We start from the raw sequence: 11,262 nt of genomic DNA on the forward strand, positions 1-11,262 counted from the left end.
TGTTTCTTACCTCGGCAAGTCTTGCCTCCTTGTGCTGGAGCTGGCTTCTCTTTCTTTGAGGATGGAGGAGGTCCTCCATTGGTGCCCACTGAGCTGAACTGAATGTCTAGCCAGGAGATCACTGCTGAGTGTTAATGCTGATCGTCTGTTTCCATCATGTGAAGACACTGTGTTGAGGAGGGAGGGTGTAGAACAGGGAAGGAGAGAAGGGGGGGCAGGGGTCCTGTTTTTACTCTGAAGCACTTCGGTGTGTCAGGTGGCAGCTTTTATAACAAGTGTGCCTCAGGCCCCTGAGGTGTTGACCAACATGCTTGCGTGAGTTGTTAGTGTTACAAAATATCCAAGCAAAGAAAATGAATTAAGTGAGGATTAAGAGGTGCTTCGGACGGGTTCAGCTTTTGACCCTAGACGGAGTGATAGCGATCAGGCATGAAGACATTTAGCTGAAGAAAGGAGAGTTTTCACTGAGAGACAGAAAGTTGCCAGAGATGGATGGACACTGGTCATTTGTACTGGGACTCGGCTGTCAGTGCAGCAGAGGAGACCTGAGCGCTGAGCTGGGCCCTGGGAGGCGATGACAGATGCACCTGGCAGGCTTGGGGACTGGTAGGTGGTAAGATGGGCTGGAACTTGTGTTGGGGAGGAGTGGGAAGAAAGAGAAAGAAAAAGATACTTTGCAGGTAATCTGATACACGCCAGGCATGGTGGAGGCCTCTGGGAGAAGACATGTTTGAGACTTTGCATCACCAGCTCCAGGCAGGGGGGTACGAGTGGGTGCTCCCTGAGAAGGCTTTTCCATGCTGCGCTCATATCCCAGCAGGAGCTTTCACAGAAGGCTTCTGTCCCCACAGACACCCCTGCTCCTCCTTGTCTCTTAATCTGTGTGGTTCTGTTCCCACTCCCCGGAGGGAGAACCCACTTTCCCTGACACGTCCTGGGTCTGGCCCATGTCCACTTACTGCTAAGAACAAATTACTATAAATGAAATAGATAAAACACAAGGTCCTACTGGATAGCACAGGGGACTCTCTTCAATAGCTTGTAATAACCTATAATGAAAAAAATACATATATATATATATATATATTTGTCTCACTTTGCTGTATACCAGAAACTAACACAATGCTATGAATCAACGATACTTCAATTAATTAAAAAGAAAAAGTAAAAAAGATACACACATAAGAAAAAGAACCCGCTCAAGGCTCCCCCCTGTGCGCAAGTTCCCTTGGAGCCTCCCCAGGCTTTGCTGTGTCACTTGTTCCCTGTCTGTGCCCCCTGCTGGGCTCTGCACCCCTTCAGGGTGGGGACCTTGTCTTTCCTACACATCTCGACCTCTACTCCCATTCCCAGCTCAAACTTTTCCACTTGTAACTCTGCTCCTTGGTCCGAGATGACAGCTCCAGGGCTGGATTTGAGGGCGGAACTCCCAGCCCCTCGTGGCCGAGCCACCCCAGAGCATCCTAGAACCTAGAAATGGCCCTCGCTGCTGCATCATTGCCGAGTCTCCCAGGGCCGGTTAGTGTGGGTGACTGAACTGTTAGGCCAACCAGTGAGGGGACAGAGAGGACCCAATGAGTCTGTCCCTCACCGTGCTCTCAGAGAGCCACAGCCTTGACGTTAGCGCAGCCTCCACTGGCTGGCAGAGGGCTAGTGCTGTGCCTGACTCTCTCGTCTAAAGGAGCGTCTGTCAGACCGATCCTGTGAAAGTGAGAAAGCTTCAGGTCCACGTCTGAACGAGTGTGATTTCGTATCTTCACTGCCGGAGCCCCCACATCCCTGGTGGGCGGTGGGTAGTGGTGGAGAACGTCCTGTGCCTCTTGTTTCCTCTCAGAGCGCTGAGGAGATCGCGGTGCTGTGTGGTTTTAACGACACCCAGACCAACGGCATGGATGGACCAAGGGAGAGTCAGGACCCGCCCCCGAGGCCGCTGGCTCGCCACCTCTCCGATGCCGATCGCCTCCGAAAAGTCATCCAGGAGCTCGTGGACACGGAGAAGTCCTATGTGAAGGTAACGTGGCTGCTCCGCACCGCTTCCGGCTCTCCTCCTGTGTTGGCCAGCTGTACGCTGGCGGGCGTCTCCGGGTCGTATCTGCCTGGGACCCTGGTGCTCACGAGGGAGATGCTGGGGAGGGTGAGAGGGTGGAAAAGCTGAGAGGACTTGGGAAAATTTGTTTCTCGGTTCGTTCTGTTACCAAGGTGGCTTTCACTATGGAGACAGATGTTCTAGTTTGTCATCTGCAGCCTGTGGGAAGGGAGCCTGTGCTGGTTTCATAAAAGGGGCTTGGAGATCAGTTTAGGGAATGAGGACCTAGGGAACAGCTTGTTCGCCAGCAGATGCTGGGATGGGCCCCAGAGCGCAGGACATCACCATCCAGGCCAGAGCCCTGCCATCGAGTTGCTGGTCACCACACGGGGTAGACCTGAGTTCCTGGTACCCAGAGAGTTCATTTATTTATCTCAGAAGCCTCTGTTAGTAGTCTGAGAAACATTTTATAAAAGGTGCAGGTGCCTGGAAAGACAGAGTTCTTTGGCTTTAAGTGTTTGAGGGTGTTTTTTAAAACTATTTTAAACTCACTTCATTGGCCAGTTGCTGGAGGCTGCCTGGCACAGAGTGGTGGGCTGAGAATCCACGCCTGGCTTTGCCTCCACCTGCCAGTGTGGACTTGGGCAGTCTCGTCCCCTCTAAGTCCCTCTTCTGGGGTCTGAGACAAGTGTGTACCTGCTCCAGCTCTAGCATGCCGAATCCGTGAATTAAGCCTTGGTGTGTATATACATGCAAGCATGTGTGCATGCACACACACACACACACACACACACACACAGCTATCATCTTCTTCCTCCACAGATGTATCTGAGCTTCCTCTTTAATTAACATCACTGTCATTTTAATCTGGACTTTGCCTGAAGCCTCACTCACAGGCAGCCAGGAGAACTACCCGAACCCCTTGGTTTGGTCCCACGGGGAAGAAAGGGGCTCTCAAGAGGGCAGTTCCGTTTCATTTCATTCATTTCCCATCTCGTCTTGTCCTGCATCTAATGTGGGGAGAGGAAGTGAACATGGAGGGCTCAGACTCGATGTCGGAATCGTCCCGGGAGCCTCCGTGACCTTCACCGGCAGCCCTGTGCGCTGGGCTGCTCGAGGCTTCAGAGCCCTCCGACAACGCGCCGAGGGCCCGGCGCTCACCCGCAGGCGCGGGGGCACGGCTGGGAGCAGGGCCCACGACCCTTTTCATTACCGTTGCTGCTGCTGTTACATTTTACTGTGAGCACACTCCGACCGGGAGGGTCACCGCATTGTGATGCTGGTCGGGGCCTGAGGTGGATGCTGCGGGCGACGTAGGTATAAAGGACCTCTCCCTGCTCTCTGCCAGCAACCTGCCCTTGCTTCCGGTGCCCCCCGTGTCGCAGCCCTGGCCCCGCGGCTCAGCGCGTGTCCGAGCTCCCAGGCAGCAGCAGCCGGCACCATAGCCCACCGCCACCTCCGACAAGGTCACCACCACTTGGTACCCGTTGTGATTCACACACACACACATCAGTATTCTTTTTAAATTTCTTTTTGGTGCTGACTTTTAACATGGACTTTTACTTGTTCTTGAACCTAACCTGGATCTCTGCCCGTGACTTGGAATTTTCACCATGCACGTCTCCCTGATATGATTCAGGAAAGAGGCTCCTGGCTTTACGAAGCTCCCCAGGGCTAGGTTCCTCCATTGTAAAATGAGGGAGAAGTGGTACTTCAGGGTCTTTTAGGACTCAAAATTCTTCAGAATAAATGAAACAAGAAAAAAATCTTTTCTATCACTAAATTATATCCTGATCTTGGCTTCAAATTACTTTTTAAAAAAAACACTTTGTCTAAACTTTATCTAAAGAGTTTTATAAATATGGTCAGTCCCCACTATTCTGTACTGTTGAAGGCCAGTTTACTTGGAGACTCAAATATAGCCCAGGTTGGAATCATTATGACCAATAACCTTTGGAAAAATTTTTCTTGCCTTTGAATGTGGGAGTTTGAAATCTGCTAGTCCGTTGGCCCCAAAGTTGAAGAGCTCCCCAGATCTAGTCCTGTCCCCCTGAGCTCAGCTGTCCACATTGGAACTGTCACCATGTCCCTGGTGCAGAGGGGGAAGCCAGGTCACCCAGCAGAAGTGGTCACACCTGGTCAGGAGGTCAGGACGCACCTCCTCTGCCGGGAGACCAGTGCTCCTGCTTCAGAAGCTGAGAGCGATCCTGGTTCTGCCAGTAAGATACTTAAATCAGCAAAGTAGGTGATCAAGCTGTAAAGAAAAATGTGAAATCCAGCCGCCTAATGTATTTTGCTATTAACCTCTTTGAATTCGGTGAACAATCACCACCACTTTGGGGTGGGGAAATTCAACAAGAAGCAAGCATCCTTGTTCCTGATGGGAGGCTGGAGCTGCGGTCAGCGTTGCTGGAACATCTCGGGCATTTTGGAGACTAATGGGTTAAAGATTGTCTTCCTTTGTCTTTCAGGATCTGAGCTGCCTCTTTGACTTATACTTGGAGCCACTTCAAAGCGAGACCTTTCTTACCCAAGATGAGGTAAATGATCGCCCTCCCTCCTCCGCTGACCCATGGGTTAGTTTCTGTTTGCCCTTTAGTGAACTCCCTAGATTTTATCTGCTGATCCCAAAAGAACATTCAGCACTAAAGGATCTTGAGAGAATCCCGAGTGTGGCCTCCTCCAAAGCCGTTTATTTACGTGGCCTTTGTCCCACGAAGCCCGGTGGCAGGAGTTACAAGCACAGGAGGACAGTTGTGCCCTTTTTATGGTAGACAGTGTGACCAAAATTACTTTTTCATACATGACTTCTTAATATTAAGTCACAGTGATTAGTTCTTTTCTCCTGACTTCCATTTTCCCCCCCATTTGAATTCATCCACCTAAAGCCCTGTTGTAGAATTACAGGGACCAGAGCTGTAAAGCTCGCTGTGTGTAATCTATATCCCGTGATAAATATGCCGTCTTCTTAAAGACATTTACTTCTGTCTCCTTCCTGATGAACGACTTGTGACTTGTTTGTCATTTGAGTGACTGGTATCTGGATCTTCATTGCCAACACCCTCTTTTAAAATCCTGATCTTCACACAGATGGAGTCACTTTTTGGAAGTTTGCCAGAGATGCTTGAATTTCAAAAGGTGTTTCTAGAGACTCTGGAGGATGGGATTTCAGCATCGTCTGACTTTAACATACTTGAAACCCCCTCGCAGTTTAGAGTAAGTATTTTAGACTTAGGTTTAAAGCAGAAATGAGCGGGTACAGTGCAAAGTTCTCCCTTGAAAAAGAATGTTTTCCCTCGACCATTGAAAATATAAGTTCAGTGCTATTTTTTTTTAATTGAAGTATAGCTGGTTTGCAATGTTGTGTTAATTTCTGGTGTACAGCAAGTTCTGTGCTTTCATTGCACGTTTTCCTCTGGCAGCTGGTGAAAGAAGGCTCATTTTCCCCCTAGAGTAGATGTTTTCTGGGAATCAGATGTCTGGGCAGCACGGCTTTTACAGAGTCTGCGTGCTGTTGACCGTGTCCACGCTCCTTACTCAGCTCTACCCAAGGACCTGCAGGGTGATGGCTCTGAGGCAAGAGCACCTTCTGCATCTGATTCTGCATCTCTGGGTTGCTGGGACACTGGGATGAAAGCATAGGTTTTCACTTGTTCTGAGAGAGCCTTCTCTTCTGTGGAGCCCTGTCTCCAACGTGGGCATCGGTGACTGACAAGGGGTCCGTCCCGGGAAGAAAAGGCAGAAAGCAGTAGAGAGGGACCCCGAAGTACATAGTGAGCATCGTACATCCCACAGAATGCAGGGTCACCTTTATAAATTAGCTTCTCAGGTGATTAATACCCACTGTGTCAGATGTATCTTTTATAGGACTTTCTTGTCCTTGACTGCACACTGTGTCAGTGGGCTTAGCTGCTGGAAACTTTTCAGTCAAATGGAAGATCTGCTGGGGGGGAAGCTGTTCTCCATCCACTGGGCAAATGGGGCCGCCCTGGGCCGCTCTCCCTCAGTGTCTTTCCAAGGCATTAGCGCTCTGGGATCTGAAGGACAGATGCCACGGAGACGCCAGGGCAGTGAGACGCTGCGCCGGAGCCAGCAGATGCTGATGAAACCGCGTCTGGTGACCCACCCCCTTTCCTTCTAGAAACTGCTGTTTTCCCTCGGGGGCTCATTCCTTTATTACGCGGACCACTTCAAACTGTACAGCGGGTTCTGCGCCAATCACATCAAAGTGCAGAAGGTTCTGGAGCGAGGTGAGCTGTTTGTGTCTTTTGTAGTGATTCTTTTGTAGTTTTAATCATTGATAAAGAGTAACTTTGTATCTGACAAGTAGGGAAAAGTGTAATTTTAATGGATTATGCTCCATCATTGACTTTGAAATTGATAGGCATCAAAGGGAAAGTTTTCCATTTCTTTCGGTTTGCTGGTGACAATGAGTGTGTGTGCCTGAGAGCAGAGACACTGCTTGCCCTGTGTCATTTTGCTGTTAAATTAGGTCTGGATTCTTTTTTCACCAAATTCCATGCTCTAAAACCTTTTAACCAACCATAATCTTCTGGAGGAAGTAGAAAGCAATGTATGCCGTTTTCTTGCCTTTCTTGTTTACCTTCTTCTTAAGCCCGAGGATCCAGTGCAAAAACTCGCCATCAAACAACCACCACCAAACTCAAAAGAAGTGTGTTAAATAAAATTAAAGCCTCTTTGGTGAGACTGATATTTATCACACGCACATCCTGTCACTGAAGTACCTTGCGTCTCCCCACATTTTTATCATCTTATTTTATCAGCTTTAACTGAAGACTTTTATTTAAGTCCAGGGAGATCCGGGCAACCCACCCTCGGGGCTCTTCCCGTGGCTGTCCACAGCAAACATTGCTCTGTGGAGCTGAGAAAGATGGCTGAGCTTGGGCCTCTGACTTGCAGTGGTCAGCTTGGGGCCAGATGGCCAGTGCGCTGATTCACCGGGACTTCCAGTACCGGGCCAGCCAGTCAGCCCAGCCTGGGAAGCGTATCCAAAGATTTGATGACAGCTGTGACCTTCTTCGCGTGCGGGGGTATTGGAGGGAGCGCCTGTGCTGCAGTCACCATCCCTGTGTCATTAGGCCAGTGTCCCCGCTGTTCCCGCAATGCCCTGAAGTGTAAGGAATGCTTACCTGCAGTTACGTTATCACAGAAGGCTTCTTTCAGTCACCACACACCAGTTTAGGTATGAGATGAGAATTGTCAAATTTGTCTTTCTCCGAAGATGTTTTTCTGTCCCATTCCTTGGAATTCTCATTTCCGGTGGCAGAGATGAGACGAGGTCTTGAAGCTCAAGGTCGCGGGCGGCGGTTGTTCAGTCTGCATGGAGGACATCAAACAAACACAGGTCCTCAGGGGTCACTCCCTGCGTGAGTCTGACAGTGGGAGGCATCTTAGGAAAATAAACGTAATCCTATTTCGGTTCATCCAAACTGTCTCCAGGAAAGGTCACCAGGCTACCTGCACCCTCTCACGTGTATTTGGAAAGAGGATCAGAACCTGCTGAAGCTTGAACTGTGATAACATAAATTTCCAGGATAAAAGAGGCTCTCCCCAGGACTTCAGTGCCTTCTGCGGAGTGAAGGTTGGCCTCGTGTAGTTCACGCCCAGCATGATCTGCCGCCTCTCTGGCAGCCGGGGGATCGGGGCTGTCCCCCGTGACAATGGCAAGTGTTTGAGGGGCTTCTGTGTTGGGGCTTTTTCAGTTATGTCAACAAGGTAGCAGCAGCCCAGCTGTGTGCAGGGCCCCCTCTTCTGTCATCAAGTTCTTGTCAGTGGCATCGCTAGAAAGAATCCGGAGTTTGCTTCTCCGTGTTTCTTTTTCAGACCTGGGGAACAGGTCCTCCTTGCCACTGTGGAGGGCACGGAGAGGTTCATCCAGACACTGATGGTGTGTGGCCAGTCCGCCAATGCAGCTCTGCCTTTGGTTTAAACCCAGAACTTCACAGCATCCTGGAACAGGCTCAGGTTGAGAAAATGAAGTCTTGGAGTGCTTCAGGTTAACGAGACCCAGCCCAAATCTGCCTTCCCTGGTTCTTTAAACCAGAAAGAACCAGTTTTCCCCCAGGAACACCTTCGCATGGACAGTACAGTAAATTAACAGCATACCAGTGGTTTGCGCAATTCCTTCTTTGCTGCAAAGATGAAGGATCATCTCACTGTCTCCTTTGTCTGGGGGTCATTCAAAAGGGTACTGCATCTCCTACAAGTTCAAACCCTAAATAAAGGTATGTCTTCATTCAACTGGCTGAATTCCAACGGCCGGTCAACCAGTGCCAACGGGTGGAATCCAAAGCAACAGCTGGTGTGTCCACTCTCAAAACGAAATGCACCTGGCTTCCCGCATGGACCTTCATGACACCTGACAGACAGGTGGTTTCCACTGCCCAGAGGGTCTGAGTGTCACCTCTGGTGGAAGGTTGAGGCTGCCTGAGCTGTGGGATGGATGCTGCCATGTTTATCAACTTACTTTAAAGAAAAAAAAAAAGATCTTGCTTTAAATAGGCCTTAAGTGTATCTTAAGTGTATAGAATAAGTGACAATTTGTACTAGGTCAGTGGGAAAAAATACTGGTTTATTTTGCTATATGAACCTTTTGCTGGGGAGGGGTATGGTGTAGGGCTGGATAACACCGGTTTGTGGCTTTATGAATTAAAGCTCGCTCTTTTGGTGCCTGTATCAGTCTCTCATGGGTGGTCTGCTTGTGAATGTGCCTCTGAAGGCAGACACTCCTGCACTTCGACTCTGGTGTGCAGGCGGTCCTCCTCCCTAGCCTGGTAAGCTCCCTTTGCTCGTGGGAGTCGTTGCAGAGCGTGGTGCTGAATCCACGCTGACAGCCAGGCGCTTGGCCCATGATGCACTTGGGTTTGGATTGAAGGATGGCGTTGGGAGGACGGAGTGTAACTCCATTACAGCCTAAATGCAGTGGAATTTAGTGCATCCTGCCGTGCTCTTCTAAGGATCTTTTTCCATCTGTTTGCAGCTAAAACTGACAAAGCCTTCAAGGCTTTTCTGGATGCCCGGAATCCCACCAAGCAGCATTCCTCCACGCTGGAGTCCTACCTCATCAAGCCGGTGCAGAGGGTGCTCAAGTACCCACTGCTGCTCCGGGAGCTCGTGTCCCTGACGGACCACGACAGCGAGGAGCACTACCACCTGACAGGTGCGAGGAAGGGGCTGGGGGGCGGGGCGCCGGCTGCCGTCCCGGGCCCGTGAGGCCCCTCCCCCCGCTTAGCTTCACGTCCGATAACAGTTCTCCATCCTCGGGGTGTGAATCTTCGATATAGTTTTACTAGGCGAAAAGAGCTGTCACGGCCATCCCTTTAGATGGGCAAAATATTTTAGCAAAAATGATCCCACTGGAGGAACGATTCCATTTTCATTTTTAAAAGAAGGTAATTTAAGCTCAATGAATTGAAGTAAGTAAATTGAAGTCAGTCAGTTACTTCAGGTCATGTCACAAACAGTGCTCCCAAAGCCAAAAACCAAGCCAGTTTCCCCCCGACTTTGTGAAGTTTTGTGTTGTTTGCCGCCCAAGTGCTGCTGATCAAATATGTTGGGTGAGGCTCCACCTTGTGGAGATCTGGGAGCGGAGCCTGACTTTGAAACCAGATTCCCAAAGGCAGATGGAGCTTTAAAGTTGACGCTGATGTGGCTTCTCTCATAACCTCAGAAATAACTGGCCTAAGACACACATTTGTCAGATACAAAAAGCCTCCGCCCCCTAGTTTGACAGTTAAGAGTATCCGTTAAAGAGATGCTCTTTGGATTGGAGAGAAATAGTGGTTTGTTCTCCATGTGTCAAAGCCAGGAGGTCCAGTTATGCCACATGTAATAAAGCACGTGGAGAGAGAAACAAACGAATTAATAAATATTCGTATTACTGAATAGCAAACACCCAGAGGAGTGTAAAACTAAACTAGCTTCTTTCCTATGACAAGTGTACTTTTGTATTGTAAGTCATAAGGATAATTTTTTTTGTAGGGAAGTGAAAGCCTATAAATAAATGCTACAAGTTATGATTAGCATTCAAATACTGTGTGAACAGTTCATTTTGCATTAAGATGATCTTTAAACGCAATGGAATATTACTCAGCCATAAAAAAGAATAAAATAATGCCATTTGCAGCAACATGGATGGACCTAGAGATTATCATACTAAGTGAAGTAAGTCAGACAGAAAAGACAGAGATGATCTTTAAAAGGGATCTGTCAAAAAAAATGCTCTCTGAAAGTCCATCCAGATGGAATTAAAATAGTAAGTCAGAAGAACAAAATTGGAAAAATAGTGAATTTGGAGGTGACTTGAAATTTTGCCTTTTGACTTTGACACAATCATTTTGTCCCTCACATGCCCTATAGAAAGTTACAAATAAACACCATGCATATGTGCAAACAGTTGCTCTGGCAGTTGGGCATTTACAGAGGCATTTGTAAATTCTTGTTAGAAAATTGACACGGATCACTATTTCAGGAGGTGGTCCAGGAAGAGAGGCAAAATTCCAGAGCACGTGTCCCGTGGCCAGTCAGCCTTGGGTTCGGATTCTGACTCCAATTGTTATGTCTGTCTCTGGAAGTCTGGCAAAAACTTACCCCTCTGCACCTGAGTTTTCTCATCTGTAAAGTGGGACCATACAGTTTCTACAGTCATCGAGTTATTGTGGGGATAAACGAGATGTTTCACATAAATCACCTCATCGGCGCACCTAATAGCAAGTGCTCAGTAACTGGGAGCTGTTCGGGTTAGTGAGACTGTTGACTTGTCCTCCGCCTCATCTCAAAGAGCATTTGAGGAAGATCATCCTCCTGTTCCTCACTGTAGTAACTAGGTTACCATGGGCGCTTTGAGACATACCTCAGTAGTGGGGCTGTTAGTAAGAAGGGTCTTGAATTCTGCCCTGAATCTTGAGCTTTTTCTTTCCTGCAGTTGGACAGGATTTCAAACAAATAAAAATGATAAAACAAACGTGATTGCATATTTTGCAGAAGCACTCAAGGCAATGGAAAAAGTAGCAAGCCACATCAACGAGATGCAGAAGATATATGAGGATTACGGGACGGTGTTCGACCAGCTGGTGGCAGAGCAGAGCGGAACAGAGAAGGAGGTCAGTAGGACTTCTGGATTCTGAGAGTCTTCGGGCCTGTGTCCACTGGGGCTGGAGGTGACCTCCACACCAGGCCATCCTGTTAGAGCTTTCCTGTGTGAGAGAATGCCTAAA

The 11,262-nt window shown here is 48.7% G+C and overlaps 1 protein-coding gene across 9 annotated transcripts in view; it reads left to right on the forward strand.

Annotated features, from left to right (window-relative positions):
• Positions 1-11,262, forward strand: part of TIAM2 (TIAM Rac1 associated GEF 2) — a 205,950-nt gene that overhangs the window by 188,257 nt on the left and 6,431 nt on the right. For all 9 annotated transcript variants that reach the window (XM_072966082.1, XM_072966079.1, XM_072966083.1 and 6 more), the window contains 6 exons: positions 1,835-2,011; positions 4,498-4,566; positions 5,117-5,242; positions 6,168-6,276; positions 9,027-9,206; positions 11,030-11,148. In XM_072966082.1, coding sequence (XP_072822183.1) covers positions 1,835-2,011; positions 4,498-4,566; positions 5,117-5,242; positions 6,168-6,276; positions 9,027-9,206; positions 11,030-11,148 — 780 coding nt within the window. The remainder of the gene's footprint in view (positions 1-1,834; positions 2,012-4,497; positions 4,567-5,116; positions 5,243-6,167; positions 6,277-9,026; positions 9,207-11,029; positions 11,149-11,262) is intronic.

The sequence above is a fragment of the Vicugna pacos genome, chromosome 8 (assembly GCF_048564905.1).
Source record: "Vicugna pacos chromosome 8, VicPac4, whole genome shotgun sequence".
Lineage (NCBI taxonomy): Eukaryota > Metazoa > Chordata > Mammalia > Artiodactyla > Camelidae > Vicugna > Vicugna pacos.